The 24,561-nt window shown below is 38.9% G+C and overlaps 1 protein-coding gene across 1 annotated transcript in view; it reads left to right on the top strand.

Moving 5' to 3' along the window:
* The window catches only part of LOC137278816 (adhesion G-protein coupled receptor V1-like), a 134,916-nt gene that overhangs the window by 91,229 nt on the left and 19,126 nt on the right, over positions 1-24,561 (top strand). The window contains exons 57-85 of the mRNA XM_067811326.1: positions 464-668; positions 1,017-1,175; positions 2,288-2,435; positions 3,205-3,376; positions 3,931-4,060; positions 4,248-4,424; positions 4,791-5,030; positions 5,235-5,357; positions 5,621-5,788; positions 5,965-6,354; positions 7,786-7,980; positions 8,519-8,754; positions 9,221-9,366; positions 10,001-10,243; positions 10,413-10,588; positions 11,803-12,075; positions 12,448-12,600; positions 13,001-13,221; positions 13,791-13,950; positions 14,965-15,127; positions 15,522-15,635; positions 16,509-16,690; positions 17,597-17,779; positions 18,007-18,168; positions 20,197-20,284; positions 21,711-21,860; positions 22,285-22,481; positions 22,743-22,883; positions 24,181-24,336. Coding sequence (XP_067667427.1) covers positions 464-668; positions 1,017-1,175; positions 2,288-2,435; positions 3,205-3,376; positions 3,931-4,060; positions 4,248-4,424; positions 4,791-5,030; positions 5,235-5,357; positions 5,621-5,788; positions 5,965-6,354; positions 7,786-7,980; positions 8,519-8,754; positions 9,221-9,366; positions 10,001-10,243; positions 10,413-10,588; positions 11,803-12,075; positions 12,448-12,600; positions 13,001-13,221; positions 13,791-13,950; positions 14,965-15,127; positions 15,522-15,635; positions 16,509-16,690; positions 17,597-17,779; positions 18,007-18,168; positions 20,197-20,284; positions 21,711-21,860; positions 22,285-22,481; positions 22,743-22,883; positions 24,181-24,336 — 5,251 coding nt within the window. The remainder of the gene's footprint in view (positions 1-463; positions 669-1,016; positions 1,176-2,287; positions 2,436-3,204; positions 3,377-3,930; positions 4,061-4,247; positions 4,425-4,790; positions 5,031-5,234; positions 5,358-5,620; positions 5,789-5,964; positions 6,355-7,785; positions 7,981-8,518; positions 8,755-9,220; positions 9,367-10,000; positions 10,244-10,412; positions 10,589-11,802; positions 12,076-12,447; positions 12,601-13,000; positions 13,222-13,790; positions 13,951-14,964; positions 15,128-15,521; positions 15,636-16,508; positions 16,691-17,596; positions 17,780-18,006; positions 18,169-20,196; positions 20,285-21,710; positions 21,861-22,284; positions 22,482-22,742; positions 22,884-24,180; positions 24,337-24,561) is intronic.

The following is a 24,561-nucleotide window of genomic DNA, read 5'->3' as shown; positions in this document are numbered from 1 at the left end:
TGTCAATCACTGTATTGTCTGGTCTGGACTTGAGTATTTAAAGACCAGCTGGATTATTGCTTAGTTTGGCGGTAGACAACAATCAAATACATGTAAACAAATCTGTGGTAAAACAATCAGAAGTTCTCTAACCAATTCTGATTAGCACAAGGAAACTCATGTGCCATGTTTGACATAATTGATATCAAACAAAATGGCTTCAGATAAGAATAAGATATATATATAAAAATAAAATATTGATTGATTTGACATTTAGGTTACAATTAATTAAACTGCACTGCTTCATAACATAGATTGACAAAAAATATGTAATTTGGCACCTGCTTAACAGAACTGTTTCAGAAATTATATACATAGTTTTGCATTAGAATAATTTATTAGGCTTGGAGGGACATGCAGCTTTGTATGTGTAATGCAGTGTAGTAGTAGTAGTAGTGTTAAAATGTATTCTTCTACACTGCAGACTCCTGACAATGACCTTCTATCCTGGTGAGACTGTTCGCCATACAACTGCTATTGTGTTACAAGACAACATTCCTGAGGACACTGAAACATTCCGGGTGTCCCTCATAGATCCTACAGCTGGAGCTGAAATTGGTCAGCCGGGATCAGTCATTGTCAACATTCTCTCCAACGATAATGCACATGGCATCATTGAATTCTCAGATGTAAGATCAGTCATTGTGCTAAACATTTATGTATTTTCAAAATAGTCAAATTGTACATATGAGACATTTCTCTGAAGATTTTGATGCAGGAAGTGGGGATACTTTTTCTGCAGCACCTTATCATCAATTTAAGATTTACTAATAGAATTTTGAATACATAGTTGCCATATTCAGCCCTTCTGTTAACATATTCTGTTGCTAGGATAATATATGGTCCATATTTACATGTTCCAGTAAAATGTATCATAAATTGTTAAGAAATTTCTTTTTAGGGCTTGATTACCTTAAGTTAATTGCACGTTGCTTTGTGACACTACCCAGCACTATGCAAGTGTGATCTCTCTACAGGACTCACTCGCTGTGTTTGTTGAGGAGAAGAGTGGTGAAGATACCCCCATACAGTTGAATGTCATCAGAACAGCTGGTCACTTTGGCCGTGTGGTCGTCAGATGGACGGCGACTGGGGACCACAGTGGGACGTCTGACATTACGCCACTGTCTGGACAGGTAGGACGGAAATATAAATAGCCTCACTCACCAACCATGGGATTCCATCCTGGCATTTGTTTGTGGGAAAGAAAATGTTCCAGATAAAAAGACATTATTCACAGACATGTTGGACGTCCTCAAAACATTTGTTTGTGGGAAAGAAAATGTTCCAGATAAAAAGACATTATTCACAGACATGTTGGACGTCCTCAAAACATTTGTTTGTGGGAAAGAAAATGTTCCAGATAAAAAGACATTATTCACAGACATGTTGGACGTCCTCAAAACATTTGTTTGTGGGAAAGAAAATGTTCCAGATAAAAAGACATTATTCACAGACATGTTGGACGTCCTCAAAACAAACGATTTGTTTTTAAGAACGATAATATTGTTCGTCCATTTGAAAAAAAAGATGCATTTTCAAAGAAAGGAGCTTGGGACTTCAACAAAAGTTTCCTTGTATGTCATTTACCTATGTTTTGTGATCTATGTAAAAATTTTGGACACAGTTTATTTTAGCGCTCGATGTTTGTTGTGAGAGACCGCTTCTCCAAAGAGTCAATTTTGCGGTCTAAAGCAGCCTTCACATGGCAAACTAAAATCTGACAACAGATGTTGTTGAAAAGTTTAGAATTATCAAACTAACATTTCACTCATTGTCAAACTTATCAACATGTTATCCAACTTTCATCTCATTTGAGCACCATGTCTCTATTCTTGTGGTCACATGACCATTTTGTTAATTGCGATTGATTGTTTGAAAAGACTTTGACAACATGTAACATGTCAAATTTGTGTTTGACAACAGAGGGTGTGATGGAAAAGTTGGTGAGAATAGAAACCGATCCTATTTCTCAACAAGATTTTGACAACTATGAAATAGGTGTTGGTGGTGAGCTATTGGAATGTTCACTCTCTCAAACTTGAGTTTGACAACATATGCATGTTGTTGTGAAGGCCACATAAGGCTTCATTATTCAGCGGAAACAACTCCAAACATGATGAAATATGTAACTGACACTTCCATGTCAGCCTGTAATTACCATGATGCATCAGTGTTTATTAAACAACCATCATAAGTATATATAATTACTTTCTATGAACTGGAATGGCCTGGAATGTAATTACAGGTTGAGTTTGCCAATGGTCAAGTGTTGTCGACAATCACGATGACGGTTCGAGATGACTTGGAGGCTGAGTTTGCCGAGGAGACCTACATCCGGTTGGTGGAGGTTTTGGAGAGAGGTACATCCCTGCCAAATAAAGGGGCCACAATAGGTAAGGTTACCTGCCTTAGGGTGAATGAGCAATTGAGCAAGTTTTATCTGTATAGGTGATAGATAACTGGTTTAGCTGTAGTTACCTATTTAGGCATTGACTAGTTTACCTGTGTGGGTTAATAATTGTTCGGTTTACCTCTAGTTATTGACTTACTTACCTGTAGATATAGACCTAAAGTTTGCTTCTCACTATATGTTAGGTCATCTCTTGTTTTACCAGAATAACCGCATTTGAGGGGTTTGTTTTGGAGTGACAGGTTTTACTTTTCGCTAGAAAGACCTCTTCCCAGGTTTTACTTTTCGTTAGTAAGATTGCTTCCCAGGTTTAACTTTTCCTAACTTCATGTGAACATCAACAATTCAAATGATGCATGAATGTTTGAAATCAATTGAAAAATATCATTCAAGATTAAAGTGACAATACAAATGTGTTTCCCAAGTGGAATTGGAACCGCATACATCATATCCTTAGGCAGATGCTCTACTGCACGGCCACCGGGACAACGAAGGTGTTGGAGTTAAATTATCTACTTATAGTTACTGTCATTAAATTGATTTTATGGGAAATCCCTCCCATTCTGGTTTTAAATTGTCTACCATAACCTCGGAAGCATGTTTTCTCCTATACTTATTGACTGGCCTTCATATACAGGTAACATCTGGTTTATGTAAGTATACCTGTCAGTCTGATAACATGGATGTTTACTTGGCATATCTCCATGTCCTCGGTGAGTTCTCAAAATAGGTTTCTTGCCATGTTTTCACAGGCCAAAAGACTACAAGCAAGGTGACGGTGCTGGCCAACGACTCCCCACATGGAGTTGTATCATGGGAGTCTACACTGACAACAACAAGCGAGCCACAGGGCACAGACTTGGCACTTCAGCTGAAGATCATTCGTGAACAGGGCACTGAAGGGTCCATCAGAATTTTCTATGTGTGAGTTACCACTCATTCACTCACTCCTTCACTCCCTTGACCACTCATTCAACTACTCACTCACTCATTCACTCACTCAACCACTCATTCAACTACTCACTCACTCACTCATTCAAACACTCACTCACTCAACCACTCATTCAACTACTCACTCACTCAACCACTCACTCACTCACTTGGAGTTAGTAAATGAGTTAAATTTAAAGGAAAACTTTTCAGCCATAAATGGTTTCATATGTTTATCATAAAGTGTACCCAGACCTGAATAAATTCTTTCAAAAAGACATGATTAACTGGAGTATTGCTAACAGCATTGTGAAAAAACATTCACATTCACTCAATCCTAAGGTTCTGGTTGCAAATATGTTATTGAGTTGAATACTGTTATTGAGTTGAAAAAAACCCTAACAAATCATGAATTTGATTGATTGTTTAATTAATTATTAGATAAATATCCCTTGTTAAAAATTATATTTCTTTATTACTGCTATTATTTCTTGCTTTATTAATATTCCTTATAAGACTTCATATCAAGGATATCTACCCTATTCCAGGACCTCCACTGCAACCGGTCTGGCTCCTGAGAACCGAGCAGTCGCAGATATGGACTACGTGTCGACACAGAGCTCTGTTACCATGGGAGCTGGGGTCACAGAAGCTGAAGTCACAATCACAGTTAAACAGGTGACCTGCCATTTTAAACCTTCCATTTCATCTGAAGTTATAAAGACATGATGTTGATCGGCTATTCAATATATGTATATGCATGCCATTGAAAAACTCATTTCTAATGGACATCGCAAACTATAAGGTGTGCAACTATACTGAAAGTTGTAAATGGTTACGGAACTAACCTATGATTGTTTTCTAGGATGATTTACCTGAACCTGATGAGAGTTTCTATGTCAACATCACAAGCGTGGAGTTAATTGGGAGCACAGGTTCCTCTAGCTCTCAGCCCAGTATCCGTGTCCCTGGGGACTACACGCAGATCAGAATCACTGAGAATGATGATCCTGGTGGGGTCGTGCAGTTCAATGTCACACTGGTGAGTCATTGCTCGCGAGAGTTTGTACTTTCGGCTCGTGAAGATCCGAGTTAGAATTGATCTTCAGTAACCCATGCTTGTCATGGGTGACTAACTGGATAGGATGGCTAGACTTGCTGATGTGGTTGATATATGTCATTAGCTTCCAAATGCATAGATGAATGCGCATGTCGATCACTGGATTGTGTGGTCCAGGCTTGATTATTTACGGAGTGCTGCCAATTTGCATGAAATATTGCTGAGTATGGCATAATACTAAACTCATTCTCTTGTACTTTCAGTCCCATAATGGTGTACATGGTATTGAGTATGTGGCTCACATCAGAATGTTCCAGAACAAGCTTCTGACAAATATTTATATTTCAGAATGTTGAAGGAAGGGTGGACACGTATGAAGAATACGGCAGCACCAACAAAGTGATTCTGCCTCTGAGTCGAGTCAGTGGATTGTTTGGAGAAGTACTGGTCACGTGGCAGGCACAGCCTATCGAGGCCAGCACAGATGACTTTTCTCCATCTGATGGAACTGTCAGGTTTCAGAATGGTCAGAGTAGTGCACAGATTGAGATTTCCATCACAGACGACACAACAACAGAAGCCATGGAGGTGATTAAATAAACATCAGGAGTGCACCATCAATGTCCAAGAGGTTCCCTAAACATCATTACTATGCCAATAAGTTAGAGTGGGTGGTTGCACTGGTAGATTGTCTGTCAGCACTCTCAAGCATGTTTGTATTTCATTGTCTGATGACCTGTTGAAGACAGTCTGTAATGTAGTAGATTTCCATCCCCATGATATATGTTCCAGATGTTTGATGTCAGGCTTATCAGTGTCACTGGTGGAGCAAGAATTGCTTCTTTCCGTTCAGTACGGGTAGCCATCTTGAAAAATGATTCTCCGACTGGACTCTTCAGATTTCAAACCACAGAGGTAAGACTTTATTTAGTACTTATTTTTGGTTCTAAGACATTCTGACCTCAGTATGATGAAGTCACTAAACATTTATCAGAGTAAAATCATTTATCATCTGAGCGCCCGGGATGGGCCAGATTTACAGCTAGCTAGCACAATGGTCTGGTAAAAAGGTTTAGATGTTCCATACATATGTGTAAATTCTTGGAGTCTGGTCTGGTTAATTTGGGCTAGTAACGTTTTCTAGCTATTTCATACTCTGCACTTACCCTCAATTTCAGGTGTCCACAAAAGAATCAGGTTCTAGTACTGACCCAGAAGGTCAGGCATCATTGGTTGTTGAGAGAGTTCAAGGAGCACAGGGACTGGTGCTTGTTGAGTGGAGGCTTGCTGCCAATGCAGAGGATGACTTCCTCCCACCTCTACAGGGAACTCTAACCTTTAATGAGGTCAGAATCCATATTTATGTAAAACAGTTTGTTTGGTTTGTTTTGCATATCTGTTATAGAAAGTATATGTGTGATTTTGATGCAACTTCACTTAGATGAGTCTCTTTGATCTCCCAGCTGTTATCTTGATTAATGTTTCTTAGAGCAGTTGCAAATTGACTTCTTGATAATTTAAGGGTGAAGCAAGGAAGACCATTGTCCTTCAGACCAAACCGGACACCATTTTAGAAGGGGAGGAGAGATTTGTGGTGTCCTTGACTTCTGCAAGCAATAATGCCAACATTGCTGTGAAACAAGCAGACGCCACTGTGATCATTGAGGCAAATGGAGGTTCTAGTGGAACAGTTTCAATAGAAGCCACATCCCGAACGGTGTACATTGGGGAGCCAAATGTTGCCCAGGGGTACAATGGTCAGACTGAGATAGTTCTGACTCGAGGAAATGGTGTATTTGGTGCCATCAGTGTCACATGGTCACTCAGTCCAAGGGAGTCACAGCAGTTCCAGCAAGTTGAGGGAACCATCAACTTTGTTGACCAGCAACAGACGGCAACAGTTGTCCTTGAGGTGTGTATGTAGCAGGGCAGTGAATGTAAATAAGTAGAGACACAGGTTGTGAGCTATTGCCTGAGGAGTATTTAATTGTCAATAATTTACCCTTCAATATTTATAGAAGAAATAATGCGTTAATAGTACATATAATAAATCATCAATGTGCAATAGTTCGAACTTGTAGTTGTAAACAGACTAGATAACATGCAATACATAGTAAAGATACAACCAATCTTGCCGAGTATGTATCAAGTTATATATCCATAAATATTCTAATTGCAATACAATTATTAACACTTTTCACAAATTGTACTTGTATGGTAAATGCGTAGGAGGTTAACTGATCTATATTACACTTCTTAAGTAATTGGTGGACATGTAGTTAATTATACAAAACAGTAGGACATATATGATACAAATCTCAAATGGACAGTACAAGGAATAAGCCTGCCCTGTGGATAAGACTGAGGTGTCAACCAACCCAGCAGCCCACTGTAACCATATTATAGCTGAATAAAATATATATACTCTCATAACTAAGAGTAACACACTTTCACAATTTTGCGTGCCTACTGAAATGTTATATGCACATGCCTAACCACAACAGAACTAAAATACTCTGATTCTACAACACATTGAGACTCTTATCTCATGCACACAAGAATAAGGATATAGAAAAGCTGTTTAGTAATTTCAAAAGCTTACAATTGATAAGCCTGGCATGTTTATGTAAATAGACAATGGATGAGATTTAGATAATAGCAAACAGCTAGTTTACTTTAATAGTACATGGTCGATACACTGCAACAGATAGATGCTAAACATTCTGTTGAGTGACTGTGTGCAGACTGAATGCAGGCTTTTAGACAATAGGTTTTACTTGCAGAGTTAGCTTGGCCAATCAGTTGAGCACGTCATGGCTTGGGTTTGTTAAGGGCTTGAGGGACACATGACTAGTCTACTGATAAATATATATGTACAAATACAGAATAGAAAACCCTAAAAAATAAAATCCTACATACAAAGTTGCATCTGCCACATGTACATTGAAGCGCTTTGTCAGTCAGGGTGTTGAAAAACTTTTCTTTTATGTGTGTATTAGAACCACTGAAGGGTTCCTTGAGATGTGTACATTGAAACCTTTGTTAGTCAGAGTGTCTGATAACATGTGTTTTTCAAGATTTCTGAAGGGTATGTTGAAGTGTGTACATGGAAACCTATATAAGTCTGAATATCTAAACAGATGTGTAGGCCTGGGCATCCTCAAGATGTCTTAGATCATCTCTGACATATACACCCTGAAGATCAACAACAAACAGTCAGATGATCCAACAGATGCCCTCGAGGGACATTTGCATAATGAAACAAGATTCTTTTTGATCTGGTTGTTATGTATACAAATTGGTTACACCACACTACTTACCCATCATAAATATTTCTTTTCAGGCGAAGGATGATACAGTGCCAGAGTTGAGAAAAACATATACATTTGTCATCAGTGCTGCAACTGGGAGTGCCCTAATAACGACAGATAACAGCGCCAGGCTGGCACAAGTTGTGTTTGTGGCAAGTGACTACCCTCATGGACGGTTCGAGTTCTCTCAGCCTCAGCTTGTCTCCGTGGCAGAAGATGTGGGAACAGTAAGACTTAATGTGATAAATCTATTTGTGAAATGTAGAGCTATATATCTTTTAGCATCATAGTGAGCTCGAATGAGTGAGTGAGAGAGTTTGGTTTTACACTGCTTTTAACAATATTCCAGCAATATCATGGCAAGGGACACCGGAAATGGGTTTCACACATTGAAGCCATGTGGGGAATCGAACCTTAGTCTACATCAAGACAAGTAAATCCTTAACCACGAGGCTACCCCACCACCTCTTTTTAGCATTAGACTTCAGTGCCTTAGGAAATGATTATTTGTTGGAATGCTGAAAGAATGATTATATAGATTGAAGACCTGATGAAGTATATCATCATAATGGTCAGCACTTGTTCCCAGTAGATTTACCTGTTATCCTTATGAAGGTGACATATTGAGGTTGTTAAATATTTACTCATCACTATAATGTCTGTTGCCAAATATGGGATGTTTCAAAGACTGCTATGGAACCTACTGATGCAGTGACTGGAATATCAATAATAATTCCATAAAACCCACCCCCTCACTCACTCCAGGTTCAGATTGAGGTGCGTCGTCAGGACGGGAATGTTGGGCAGGTGCAGGTGTCCTATACATCAACACAGGACACAGCCATCAGTGACCAGGATTACTTTCCAGTGGCTGGGACGCTTAGGTTTGAGAGTGGGATCCAAACATTGCCCATACAGGTGACCATCAGGCCGGATGACCTCCCAGAAGGTCCAGAACAGTTCTACCTCAACCTCACATCTGCGCAGCTACTCAGCCCAACGTAAGTTCAACTGTTGAAAATGTTTCAACAACTCTTGAATCTGCAAACAAGCAGGAAGTATAAGGGCATGAAACTTTCTGGAAAAGACTACGTTTAGAGATTACAGATGCTTTGATTGTCCTGGATATATATATTCAAATATATTGTTACTCATTTTTGAATTTCTATTTCAAAGGTGTCCTTGAGTTTGTTAAATGTGCGGTAGTTTTTTCTTTCTTTTTCCTTGAAGCATAGTCACATTATACCAACACAACTCATAATGATGCCCTTATATTTCTTTTCTGAATAAAACAAACAATTGAAATGTTACATACATAAATGTCAATAAAAAATATAGTTGTCATCAGTGTTACAAACAAAATTTGATAAGTAGACTATTCGACTTTAAAGACATGTCTGATGCTAGTGATGAGAGGATTTCTCTCTCAACTCCCTGAGTAGTATACGTACAGTGTTGTCTCCACAGCAACAATGACTACAGCAAACAAGGGAGTCTGGAGCTGGACATGCGGCCTGCTATTGGCGGCCTGGACGTCAAGACCATCCTCATACAGAAGAATGATAACGCAGAGGGAACCATTGAGTTTGCTCCGGAGGCTGCCAGTTTCACAGGTAAATACTAAATACATCCAGATCCTTAATATGTCAGTATAGAAGAAGACTTCATGTGGTAAGGACTTGTGTTAAACAAATATCGATTATGACCAAAACATATACATGTTTATTGTAATCACCAATTTTAATATTTATTTTCCACATTTTTTTTTTGTCTGTTCAGTGTTAATATAATTATTCTGTTTATTTATACCACTGTTTATCAGTATATCTCATTATGTCAAGGGCGGTGGGGTAGCCTAGTGGTTACAGCATTCGCTCGTCACGCCGAAGACCTGCGTTCGATTCCCCACATGGGTACAATGTGTGAAGCCCATTTTATGGTGTCCCCTGCAGTGATATTGCTGGAATATTGCTAAAAGCGGCGTAAAACTAAACTCACTCACTGACTCTCATTATGTTGAGTGCATGTTTGCCCATGAATATTCATCAGGTTTTGATGGTTTGTTTACTTCATTCAGGTGTGTTATACTAACACAACAAAATTCTGATTGATCGGAAACATGTTTTTAACAACATTAATTATATTTATCCCTTCTTTCATTCAAATTTTCATTATTTTCATTGATTAGAATACCACTAATGGCAATTATAAACAGTTTAGAATAATGTGTCAAATGTTATTTCACAGTGAAAGAAGAAGATGGGTTGGCTCGTGTACCACTTACCCGACTTGGTGGTAGTTATGGTGATGTCAGTGTGCGGTATGATATACAGTCTGTCACTGCTGTGGAGGGTCAGGACTACTCCGGAACTGGAGGTGTTGTGCTTTTTAACAGTGGAGTTGATGCTGGCACAATCAACGTCACCTTGAATGATGACTTAGTGATGGAGTTTGAGGAAACATTCACACTGCAGTTAACCACTACTACAGGTGAAGTCTTCAGATCAGACTTCACGTCTGGCATACAAACAAATCATAACAAAATGCATGAGAATGTCAAACTAACAATCAGAAAGCACTGATTTTGCCGCAGTGTTATTGCTTTAACTTTTTTAAAATCTCTTAAATCTTTTTTATAAATTCCTCTTTCCTCCTCCAGGTGGCGCTCAACTGGGTTCACGCACCACATCTACTGTGACTATTGCAAAGTCAGACTTCCCAAATGGAGAGTTCCGCTTTAATGGACAACTAGACATTACAATGCAAAACCCTTCCACCGAGGCTACTATACCTGTTGAGATTGAACGGACAGGTGGATCACTCGGCGGACAAACTGTAAGTAAATTTGTACCTTTGCAGTCACTGGTGCAGTTTGACCACAGAAAATGTTGCATTATGAATTTCTGTGCTAAATACTTAATGTGATAAACACACTGATTTTACACTGTAAATGTTTACAGATAAAGTCCATTAATTGTGTGAATGCAAATTAATAATTTTTGTTGTATTTAGACAGCAATTTAAAGGTCACATGCAATCAAAAATCAAACATAATTAAAACACAGGTATCACTTGTTCATGGTGTATAAAATGCATTAGTGATTGTCAAAAACAAATAAACAAAATTATAAGTGTATAATCGCAAATCAAAAGTGCTATATTTTGTACTTGGGTTTACCTCCCTCGAAATGAAGCAGCCGTGATACCGAACCCAGTAAGAGCTGATTGGTGTGCACTCCTGTGTAACACAGTTTTTTCATTGGCCAGTTGCTGATACACTTAGCCGCCTCTTTGTTCATGGCTTATGTTATTTGCATGTGAACAGTTATTGAAGTTGTGCGTTGCATATTGTCAGACAGGCAGGCAGACAAATAGATGTCAATAAACCAGACATTGAGTTTTCTCTGTGACAGAGTCTGCTTATCACAATCAACATTTTTGTGTGATGAGTAGATTATTTACTTGTTTGTGTACACAACCAAGATTACACTACTGCTCACAACCTCATACTCCAGGCAGGCACACTGTTTCGTGAACCTACTCATTGCCCATGTGTTATGAGTGCAGCACAGCATAGCTGTTGAAACCACTTTGTCCACCAGCGCTTGGGGAAAATTAGTAAATCGTTTGAACTCCGATTTCACGGGCTTCTTTTCATCAAGTTTTTTTTTCAACTTTAGGTTGAATTGTCATTATTGATGATTTGTTTCGCTAAGTGCATACCGAAAGGTATCATTATTTGCAAAGTTGTGTTTTACTTTGCATATGACCTTTAACTTAGTTAAATCTTTGGTACACTACTCTCACTTTTGGTAAACACTTGTTAGTTATGACAATCACATTGTATGTTACCTGTAAATATCTTAAAAGTGTGTATGTGAAAATGTTTCCCTAGGCTCCAGTTCTGTTTATTAGAGATGATTCTGTAGTTCTGCTCATTCTGTCAACCACTGGTTTAAATAATTTTCATTATTTACAGTGTGTCCTTGTACAGATTGTTGATTTTCAGTGCAGTCAGCAGTTGCTCTTATTGTTAATCATTTTCACAGGTATCATGGAGAATCATGGGACCGAATAACCCAGACACCGTCCTTGACGACACAAGTGACATAAGCTACACCAACAATGGACAAGAAGTGACCTCAGGAACACTAGTATGGGCAGATGGAGAGAACGGTGCTAAGAACTTCACCCTCAAGGTCAAACCCTACTCCAGCTGGGAAGTGGAAGAGGTCTTCATAGTCAAGATCTTCAACATTGTAGGGTCTTCAGGAAATGGCAATGGTGAACCCAGCCCAACAGCTGGTCAGATCAAGATCACTGTAAGTTGGTCATGGTTTAGAACATGCTGAAATATTTTCCTGCTTATATCTACTTTGCCTTTGGAGACAAATATGTAATGCAATATGACATAGTTTTGTTATGTCGGCATAGTTATATAGACAGATCTTGCTAGGAAGTGTAATTAACTGGAATTCATGATACACAGTTATGTCCCTTGGCATTGCCAGCATGTATTGTAGGTGCAAGGCATGCCTAACTCACAGCTGGCCGGCTTGGTGTCTTATTGCTTTGTTGCTTTAGGTGCCATACTGGCAAACTGGATAGTTTGCAATGATGTAGGGCATTAGGACCTTAAAACAAATTGTTGTGTCCTTTTCATAAATACAAATGGTTGTTTTTTATGTTTTCAGGTTCAGAAGTTCGGCAGCCCAAATGGTGTGATTGGTTTTGATGGTGCAGCTCGGTCGGAACGAGAGGTAGATGAGCCAGCAGGAAGTGGAACTCTTACCGTCAACTTCCCACTGAGTCGCAGAGCTGACACAGGTGTTGTAGGAAATCTACAGGTAAGTGTTGCACATCACAGGTAAGCTAGAACTCATATGGTACATTGTAGGTTGTGTGTTTTGTCAGATGAATCACAATTTATTTTGTATTTGTTGTATAATTCCACATTCTTCCACACTTCCAAACATTACAGCTCCATTGTGGAACTTAGCTGAATCAGATAATCCAGTGATTAACATCACTGACATCTATCTATATTATAGGATAATATGCATCAACAAAATCTGACCTTGCTCATTTCACACTGAGTGCATGAATACATCACCAATATTGTTGATATTGATGTCATGTGCCTTGCAGTGCTGATGTATAATCAGAGTGGTATATTAGTAGTAGAGCATATAGTTCATAACTGACCATGGACCAAGTGTGATGTCTCCTCATGCAACTTTCATTCAGATCTTCTGGGAAGTTGAAGGCCCTCCAGGAATGATGGCAGATATCCAGCCAGTCAATGGCAGCATATATCTGGCTGCTGAAGAACGTGCAGGAGTGATCAGCATTCGTATTTTGCCGGATGAAGAACCAGAACTGACAGAGACCTTCAAGCTTGTGTTGACAAGAATAGAAGGTGGAGCAGACATTGATGAAACCTACAAACAGTCCACCTTCAAGATAAGGTACATCTGATCTCACTGAGATACACCCCCAACTCCACCTACATATGTCATATTATACCTACAGTATAGAGTGTCTGTACAAAACACAGTATATGTTCCTGCAGGGTATTGTCTGTGAGTGGGGATCCTAGAGCAGAGGTCCCTAGTGTCCCATGCTTTTATCACAGTGGATGTTACAGGGCTACCAGTATTCCATACTTGTCTCCTTGCAGATAGTTCAGGGAGAACACTTTCCTTGTAGCCAATGCATATTTCTTAGCACAGCCACCAGTATTCCATACTTGTCTCACATTGAATATGTCCATGCCATGATTATATTGCTGGGATAATGTCCAACTTTGGGATTGCCATCAGGAAATTTCACTCACTCTTTCCAGTTGATTTAAAGCAGTATTATTAGATAATAGATAACAATTGCGTTTTGAAATAAAAGCATACATGCCATGAAGTGGAAATATAAATTTTTGAATATGCAAACACACACACATGTTTTTTCCTTCAGTAATTGTCCTGTATATCTGATTGAAAGGAGTGACACTTCCTTTCATATATCCAATCTTCATTTTCAGATATAATGACAATCCTCATGGACAATATGGAATTCTGCCAGAATATCAGAGAATATCAGTGGATCCATCTGATCTGAAGCGAAGGCTACATCTCAACTTCACTCGTCATGATGGCAGCTTTGGACGTACGACCCTGGAATACAGAGCCAACTATGATCTGGTTAGGAAGGCTTTGATTTCACAATGACTTTTACCTTCACATTGACCCTATGTATGATTGACAGTTACATTTCATTTCACAGTGTCTTGATGAATGCTTGATGTCACATTGACCTTAAATTTTATAGTGACTTTGTTAATGTTTAATGTCACAGTGACCTCAGGAATGCTTGATGACACAGTGATCTTTAATTTAGCAGTGACCTCAGGAATGCTTGATGGCACAAAGACCTTTAAATTGACTATGACCTAATGAATGCTTGATGTCACAATGACCTTTCGGTTAGCAGTGACCTCAGGAATGCTTGATGTCACAATGAGCTTTAATTTGACAATGACCTTTTGAAAGCTTGATGGCACAACGGAAGGTGTTACCCTCATTAACCATCCTGTTCAGTGTCTGTCAATCATCTGTATGTCATATGGGTGTGTGTCAGTTGGGATAAAAACCTTTCAGTTAGCAGTGACCTTATGAATGTTGAATTAGTGTATGTTTCTCCAGTTTGGATTATATTTACCAGGGGCCCATTTCACAAAACACTCATAAGCCTAAGATTTTGTATGTTTCTCATAGCCATTGTGCCCCCTATACTGTATGTAGCACAGGAGCTACGGATGCCACGAGAAAAGTTACTAGATCTTAGACTTATGAGAGCTTTGTGAAACAGGGCCCAGGCTATTAAACACCTGTCACATGATATCTATTTCAAACCCAGTTGTAATACATTAAGTTTCTAACATTTAATAATCATATAACAATTTTGACTTTATCATCAATCAGAATGGATTAAATCAAGGAAATAGATCAGGCTTGAAAATAAATAACATTTTTAGGAAGCATAACAATACAGCAGTCCCACAGATAACCAACAATGAAACACCACTCCAGTTTTAGAAATTAGTTGTTCATCCATATATTGTTATCCTTCCTCTTTGAAAGCAAGTGCTGTGCTCTGAAAACAATTGGTATGAAAACATAAACAAATCTTTAATGAAAATGATTTTGTTTTTCCAGCCTCAGATTGGCATCACAGTCAGCTCTAGCACTGACTCTGTGACGTTTGAGGATGGCCAGTCATCTGCGACCAAAGTTCTAGAGATTGGCGGTAATGGTTTCCTGGAGATTGGCACCACCTTCACCGTTACCCTTGACCGTGTCCAGTTCCTGGGACCTGGAGGTGAATAACACATACACTTATCATTACTGAGATCTTGTTTGAAGTAGTGGAATTAATTGTCTCATAAATGCCTTTGTCACACCTGATAAAGAAAGCTGAAACACATTTGAGCTAAATCTCTGTTACCAGATAATAACAATAAAACTATTACAGTGAAATCTTCCTGTCCACTCATGTCTAACAGATCCCATTACCTAGCTCCACTTTAAATGCACCTTTTAATCAGTGACTATGACTTAAAGTCTAAAATTTGATTTCATATCAGCATTTGTTCAGCCATTTTGCATTGCCTTAATTCAAGTTCAATACAGAGAACACATAAGACATTTTTTGCTTCCTTTGACAATGACAATGATGACTGCATATGGACATTTGATGCTTCATGACATCTCAGTGACTGACCCACCTCGACTGAAGGGAGGCCAGACTGAGGCTAAGATTCCGGTCCCAGCACCAGCTGCTAACAGTAAAGTGAGCTTCAGACAGACTGTCGTCAATGTGAACGAAGGTGGGTACTAGTAGTAAAGTAGACGTCAGGCAGACTGTCGTCAATGTGAACAAAGTTAGGTACTAGTAGTAAAGTGAGCTTCAAGGAGAGCTTCGTCAATGTGAACAATGGTAGGTACTATTAGTGATATGAGCTTCAGGCAGACCGTCGAGGGGTATGTAGTCAATGTGAACGATGGTAGGTACTAGTAGTAGAGTGAGCTTCAGGGAGCATGTCAAAGGGTATGGTGTGTGCTTGATTTATAATAAAACAAGTAGGTTAGTCAGTCAAGCATCAAATCATAAATGACAGCTCTCACATTTTTTTGTGACTGAATTTCTTCCATCAGGGCATCATCTGAGCATGCCGATAGATAGAACAAACCTATTCCATCACTCTTTTGTACCAGATGGTGTTCATTATTTTAAGTTAACAGTTAATGCTCAGTATTTATATTTATCATCCTAACATCATGTATACCATATTACACTTTTTTGCCTCAACATTTCATTTTGTCATATCCTACTCCTTGCCTGTTTTAATGCTCATATCCATATGTTTGTTTACTATCTTGGCGCTGACTGAAATGTGATACTTGTTTTGGCTCATGTTTTTTCAGATTCACTCAGGATGATAAAATATTATCTTATTTTATCTTTCAATGTTGCAGTCACCAACCATGTGGTTCACCTTTTAACCCTGTATTTATATTCTTCATTGCCAGTCTTTTTGTTTATGTTGTTTTTGTGAAATCTTTCAAGCCAAACTTCACCATGTATGCAGTTTCAATTCAATTTTATAGCTGGCTGAAAATGAAAATACATACTGTCAGTCTAAAATGTCAGTTTAAATTTTCGTATTTACCTACCTTCTGTTGGGTTTGTATTTCACCAGGAACCAACACAGTTCTGTTGATGGTCAAGAGAGACGGCACGTATGGTGTCATTAACGTGGATTGGTTGTCTGGTCTGCCTGCTGATCAGCTGCCGGCCAATACCCTAAATGGTGAAGTGACAAGTGCTGCTGGAACTGTCCAGATGGCTAATGGCATGGAGAGCGCCAACTTCACCGTTCAGGTTTGTGCCACCAGTGATAACTTCTACTGAGAGAGTTATAAACAGATAACGCTCCAAGTGTGTACCTACATCAGTAGTTGTGTATATGAAAAATACCCAACCCACCCCAGACATCTCCAAACTTTTCTTTGTACCTGACCAAAATTATTCTTTGTTTTATGAGAATTGTATGCCACTGCCCCATTATACTTGAAATGTTTTGATGCAGGATTCAAGATAGGGCACATTGAGCTGTTTCTATCCCTAAATTCTCAATGGACACCTCGTTAAAAGCATAGTATCTGCCATCTTCGGAGCATAATTCATACGGTTGCCTTATATTATTTTTACTTATGACATCAATACTCTTTGACTGATCCTTACTTAATGTAACTTTAAAAAAATGTCACATAATACCTGAAAATACAACATTTGTTAAATGTATAAAGATAACAAAGTGTTTATTCTTCTGGCTCCCAGACGTCCTTTAGTTCAGCAAGGGACTGAAGAAACAAGCAATCTTACTTTATCTTGTTGGTAGAAAGTTAGCAGTTGCAACAATAGATTGGACTTTGTGATGCCTCACTTACATAAAATACAAAACTTATGGAGATATTGGAATTTTCTCCTGGTAAAGCAAATTGGTGTTATTTCCTAAAATAATTCAATCGTTTGTTAGTCACTGTTCTTTATGGTTAAGCTTTACCAGTTTTATTCTTATTTTATGGATCTGCCGGTTGTATCTTTTCAAGAATAAGTAAAAAAAAAAGAATTTCCCCCGCTAAATCATATCCTAATCTCTTATTAACTGCAAATGTCACCTTACCAGAAATGTAATTGTTCTGGCCTTGAGACATGTTTATGATACAGTTCTTCATGTGTTATGGTCATCACAGAATACATTGTTACCACATTGGCTTTCTCCAGGTGAATCCCCGACAAAACCAGGCTGAATTATTTGCACTCCGTCTTCCTGGTCCACCCAAGACAACTGTGGATGGTGGTGCTAGGATTGTACCTGATCAGTCAGTGGCCAGGATAGAACCATATGGCCTCATTCAGTTTGATGTGAACTCTCGTACTCCTGATGTCACTGAGAGTTTGAGACAGGTATGTTAATCCCCTAAAATATTTACACCTCAATAAAAGAAGGAAAATCATTATTCTTATGTCCTCCTTGATTTCTTTGTAAAAAATTATATATAATTACTCAAATAGTCATCTCTGTGCTTAGATTTTTATGGCATTTGGATGCAAATGCTTGAAGTCATAGGATTATTGAGGAAGGGTGTTACCTGTTTGTACCCTGTTAGTCCACAGTCTTCTATGTTATACAGGTGACCTTGACCGTCAATCGGTTGTATGGCACTGTCGGCCGAGTGGAGGTCAGATACACCACCCAGAGTGGATCAGCACAAGGAAACATTGACTTCCGAGATATACGTGGTGGTGTCGTTGCAATGAATGAAGGCGTAGTGTCTGCCACCTTCAGCATCGAGGTAAGTGAAACTTTGGAGTTCCCACTTACACAGATCTATTATCATGCTGTTGATCACTGAATTGTCACACACAATTATTTACAGATCACCACCATATAGTGGGAAAATTGCTGAGTGTGGCATTACAACAAGAAACTGAGAAACAAAATATACAGTATTGTAAATACTATCCATAAGTCTGTAAGCAATGTCATGGAAATTGCCAGACTGGGGAAGGTGAATTTTGGCATGTATGATTCCTACTCAACAGTACGATTTATTCACATCATCAGCATTTTAATGGGTTTTTTTGTTTATTTTTCTTGTTTGTCAGGTTTTTGTTGTTTTTGTGTTTTTTTGTTTGTTTTTTTTTTGTGTGTATTTAAACTTATTTGTAAGTTTTAGTTTTTAAAAATTAGAAACATTCTTGTTAGGCACTTACATGTTTGTGTTTGTTAATAATCTTGCCTTCTGCAGTAACGCCCAAATCAAAACTGATGACTGTATATTACCATAGATAAGCCGACCCCTTAATTTGACCCTTAAAATCAGTGTCAAAATGGTATGTTTCATGCATAAGCCGACCCCCCGCATCAGACATATGACAGTTAGTCTTGGAAGTTGTCAAATGAACATTATAACTTACTACTTCCATCTTTTTAGAGCGATTATCTGCCATAATTCAAGTGACATCTCGGCTTTCTTCGCCTCGACCTTGACGCTCGGACACAATGTTTAATGCTGAAAAATATGCATGAAGCATTTTTGTCACAGGTCATATCCTAGCATGATACATGCACTAAGGTCCATAATGTATGTACATGTGGTGATGTGTTGTGCAACACGTTAAGAATAGTATGATTTTACCCAAAACTTTTCTCTAAATCTATAAGTTTAGAAGGACAGTGTCCATTGCTGTTTTCTGATTGGCTGCCTTAGGTCACGTGTTTGATTTTGACAATTCACGATCCTTATAAGCTTTTGTTTAGGAGGACAGTATCCATTGCTGTTATCTGATTGGCTGCCATAGGTCACATGTTTGATTTTGACCATTCATGATCCTTATAGCAGATTGCCTCTTGCAAATTGGAAAATACTCTTATCACTGGTTGATGTTCAGAGCTTTCGAATGATGCCCTCCATCAAACGAATCTTCTCACATTTTATTCCTAGTCAGCTTCGAAAACGGAGGTATTATCCCCTGTTGTATCCTGTTACCGAGCAGAAAGCCACTGATTCTGGGGAAAGGATGACCATAGATATTATTTGAGAAATCTTTTAATAATAATTTTCCGATTTTGTTAAAATGAAAATATGAAATGGAGAAGGGATATTTAGCAGGATGGCATTGTGGCTCTAAGCATGTTACAAATGAATGCTGCTACTCCAGTAATCACCCACTAAATGAAAGTGCTTGTGCAAACAACAAAACAGTAGCAATTGGGCCCTATATTGACAGTACCTGTGTATTGCTTGTGTGGCATTACAAAACAACAGGAAGCAAACACTATATGTGAAGTGACAGAAAACAGCTGATCAGATTTGCGCATCATTTTGCAAATGGTGACTGGACAGGATTATAACTATTTTTTAATGTTTATTGTGTGTAAATAGGTAGGTATGGAACTTAATAATGACTAAGAGCAAAATCATTTGAAATAATGAAAACTGTATACTTCGATTTGTATTTTATTGATCATTTACAACAAAGTGTCTGTAATCGTCATAAACTTCCTAGCAGGTGTACCGCTAACCTGTAAGATTGTCCTGACAGGGCACTGATGGCCAGAAAAATACTTTTGTGAAATTGTGTCTCATAGATAAGATGACCCCCTATCTACAGACAGCTTTTTTGGTCCTCACATTTCAGCTTGTACATGGTAATACACGGTATAGGTGCTGACAGCACTTCTTGTTGACACTTTTGAGTGTGTATCGAGGTAAGATGGATTATATACTCTGTTTAGTAGACAACCTCAGAAGCAAAACCATGACAGGATACTGTTGGTCTTAAAATAAAGTGTTCATAATTTGTTCTTGTGTTGTTAGATTTTTCCAGACACCATGCCAGAGGAGACTGAAATATTCTACGTCAACCTGACTGATGTCACTTTGTTCCCCACCCCACAAAACCCTGGTGAGTTGTCATGTTCCCCACCCCACAAAACCTTGGTGAGTTATCATGTTCTCCACCCCAACAAAACTCTGATGAGTTGTCATGCTTCCCACCCAACAAAACCTTGGTGAGTTGTCATGTTCTCCACACCCACAAAACCCTGATGAATTGTCATGTTCTCAACCCCCACAAAACCCTGCTAAGTTGTCATGTTCTCCATCCCCACAAAACCTTGGTGACTTGTCATGTTCCCCACCCCACAAAACCTTGGTGAGTTGTCATGTTCTCCACCCCCACAAAACCCTGATGAGTTGTCATGTTCTCAACCACCACAAAATCATGATAAGTTGTCATGTTCTCCACACCCACAAAACCTTGGTGACTTGTCATGTTCCCCACCCCACAAAACCTTGGTGACTTGTCATGTTCTCCACCGCCACAAAACCCTGATAGTTGTCATGTTCTCAACCACCCCACAAAACCCTGATAAGTTGTCATGTTTCCCACCCCCACTGAACTCAGTTGAGTTGCCATGTGCCCCACTGAACCCTGATGAGTTGTCATGTTCCCCACAAAACCCTGATGAGTTGTCGTGTTTTCCACCCCATCAAACCCTGATGAGTTGTCATGTACCCCACTGAACCCTGATGAGATGTCATGTTTTCTGCCCCGGTGAACCTTGATGAGTTTTCATGTTTTCCACTCCACAAAACTCTCATGAGCTGTCATGTACCCCACAAAACCCTGATGAGTTGTCATGTTTTCCACCCCACTGAACCCTTACGAGTTGTCATGTATCACTCAAAACCCTGATGACTTGTCATGTTTTCCACCCCACAAAACCCTGATGAGTTGTCATCTTCTCCACCCCACAAAACCCTGATGAGAGTTGTCACATTGCCTACCCTACAAAATGCAGGGGATTTGTCATATCCCATCCCACAGACTAGTAATTGATGATTCATCATTTTCCCCTTCAATTGCTTAAAAGTGCTGAATGTCCTTGTCTACTACAATCTGTTAATAATATTTTATGCCCATGATCCATATGTTCAACACAATATCTGCTGAAAATAGTTAGCAGAAGTCTGGGCTTGAGGAAAATGTTCACAGAACTATACAAGTCATTTTCTTTGACTCTACATGTAGAGACACCTGTTTACAAACTGTAAAGATCATTTTGTATTGACTAGGATGTAAAGACCCAGGCCTGATGTCCCAGTTTAGTGTTATTTTTCTGTCGTGCAAGCTAATTTGTATATCACGCTGTACCGGTGTCCAGTGGACATTCCATTGTTAATTATGTTGTTTATCAAAAAGTCAACAAGAAAATCAGTACAGTGGAAAAATTATGAGGGCAAGTGATTTTACAAGTGCCACTATACTGGGTTACATTAGCAATTGAAGAATTATTTCCATCCCTGAGATGTCTGTTTATATATTGCAGTTCCCTCTCCCAGACTCAGTGACTTGTACTCAGTGTCCACAGTCTCCATCCAGGAGAGCAATGACCCCTATGGTGTTCTCTCTCTGGAACCATGGACGTCCACAACAAAGGAGAATTTCACCGTCATTGTCCTAACTGTCTTGAGGACAGGTGTGTCATACTGAAGATATTGTTGTTGTTTTAGGGCAGCACTCAGCTATATTCTAGCTATGTGATAGCAGTCTGTAATGAATTGAATCTGAACCGAACAAGCTAATGATCACCATCATTAAACTGATCTACACAAATGGGATATAATGGATGTGAATTAAATCAGTGAGCCTGTTGGTTCCTCTTTCGACATCATGCTGAATATACTTAATATAGCTTCATGTTACTTACATATATCCTTGTAATATAATGGTAGTAGTGATTAGAAATGAGTTTAACACACGTTTCTGAATAGAGATTGAACCAAGGGCTTCAGTGTGAATCTTAAACTTAAGACTGTGCACTACTGTATTTTATGAATTTCTGATCCTTAAAAACTATTGTGGATTATGGCACCAAAATTGACTACTGAGTTTTCACTAAGGTGGAGTGTTTGGACAAGCATCTGTGAGGGTTAGGACCGTTGGAGGAGGTGAAGAGTGGACATCGGAAATCGCTACCAACACTGACAACCCTGGCGGCAACAACACCATCAGCGAGGTACTCGGGAACAGGGACCCTAGCACCAGAGCCAGTGGAGGCACAGACTATTCAGTGCTGGATACAACAGTTACGCTACAGGTTGGTTCATGATCATCATCATGAAGAATGGTGGTGAAAGAGATTCATGTGGCCTTTCTCAACATCAGCATCATTGTCCGTATCTTCATCCACATTATTGTCTGTAATTTATTTGTTTTCGCCATCCTTAAAATGGCTTAATGGTTTCAGCTGAAACTTTTTCAAATCTTCTTTTCCAAAACTTTAAAGAGCCTTTGCTTTTCTTCTCTGTCAAGACATGTGATATCATGGGCTTACTGTAACACTCCTTTTTGGAACCAGGCAGGGCAGACTAGCAAACAAGTAAACGTGACCATTCTTGACGATAACACTCCAGAGCCAAAAGAGGTTGTCCTTGTGTACCTGACTGATCCTGTAGGTGGCGCCAGAGTGGCTCGGGGGGAACCTGATGGCGGCAAGAGGGTAAGGTGACATTGGTCTAAACTGATATTGATTGCCAGAAATAGAGTTTGACAGTATATTAAATGAAAAAGGAATGAAAAAAATGGAGAACAGAGCAGTTCGCAAAAACAGGACTTTAGGTTATCAAAACTTGCCCAGTCACTGAGCTGGACTTCATGGATACTCTGTTCTCGAGGATTTGGAAGAGATACAAATCCTGGTGCCTGTTTCACAAAGCGGTCATAGCCCTGCGATTGTCGTAACTCTATGTCAAAGTATGGGAGTTACAATCACCTTAATGCTTTGACCAGTTTGCAAAATATGGACCTTGTCATACAGACTGACAGCACTGAAAGTTTGATTAGTTCCTTTGGAAATGTATCATTTGTTAATCTCTGTACATTATCAGTTGTTCGCTGGTCACGACGGGGGCATGGGTTGATGTATCCTTAATGTTTGTTTATGTTAATGTTCCTTGAGCCCAAAGGGCGATGGGAACCTAAACAAACATTGAAGGTACATCATAGGCCTCTCGTGTATTTATGTTAATGAACATCTCAGTGGTAATTTTGAACTGTTTCAAGCATGGGTATCAGATCGTACACTTCAGCCAACCTGTTTGCATCAGACAATTTGAATCTTGTATATGGCTGTTTTTCCCACAGATATTGTCTTATTAAAGTCACTACAGTGTAATTCCTCATCTTAATGTTCACAGGGACTATATTTGAATGTTTTGTCAAAATTTTCTTTTTGGAATGCAAGGCAAATCTCTTCTAAGCCACTGGTAGATTTTGCAGACAACACAAGAAATACAGATCTAGAGTTATCTCCCTTCCATTGATTTGCATTCACAAAAACATTGGTAATTTCCATGCATCATGTGTGATTCAGTGTTATTCAAGATGAAGAAGTTCTACCATGAAGTACTGAATGAGTTGCCATTGGCAGCAGGGTACATTGAACTGTACCTCGCTTGTAATTGTTGTACTTAAAATAATAGAAAAGCAGTTAACCAATCAGAAAATGACATTTATGTGTGAGATAAGATAAGTGTATTTGGACTAGTTACAGTACCATAAGTCTTGAATCTTTAAATGTTTTGATTGGTTACTATTAACGGACTAGCTACAACATTTTACAAGTTGAAATTCATTGTTGTTTGGCTCTGATGACACTGCATTAAAGTCTGATGACGAAAACCTCATGTCAGGTTTAAAGAGAAAGGTTGATGTAACTGGCTGGAGCACAGTGTAGTTGTATATGTCCTGTGAGGTTTGAAATCACTACATTACTAATTGATGCATTACTTCTGCAGGGTTTTGCCATGATAACAATCCAAGCGAGTGACAAATCAAATGGTCGCATTGGGTTTGCACAAGGGTCCCAGAATGTCAGAGTCAGTGAGGACACAGTTAGTCCCAACGCAACCTTGACCCTGTTCAGACAGTTGGCTTTCATTGGGGAAGTCAGGGTGAGTCACATGTTAAACTGTTTATTCAGAAACTACTGAAATGTTATTGAAATGCAAAGAATTTAAAAAGAGTACATCTTACTGTTTAATAGAGATCCATGAACATTTGTGCTGCTAGTTCATGGGACAAGTTACAATGTTTAACTTTTTAATTATGGCTGTGGTAAACAAAGTTAACATACTCACAGCTATGTTAGTTTCTGATAAGGTAATTTTTTTATATTT

Source organism: Haliotis asinina, chromosome 3 (assembly GCF_037392515.1).
Source record: "Haliotis asinina isolate JCU_RB_2024 chromosome 3, JCU_Hal_asi_v2, whole genome shotgun sequence".
NCBI classification, from domain to species: Eukaryota; Metazoa; Mollusca; class Gastropoda; order Lepetellida; family Haliotidae; genus Haliotis; species Haliotis asinina.
Note: the sequence above shows the minus strand (reverse complement) of the source record. Positions and strands in the feature narration are given on the sequence as shown.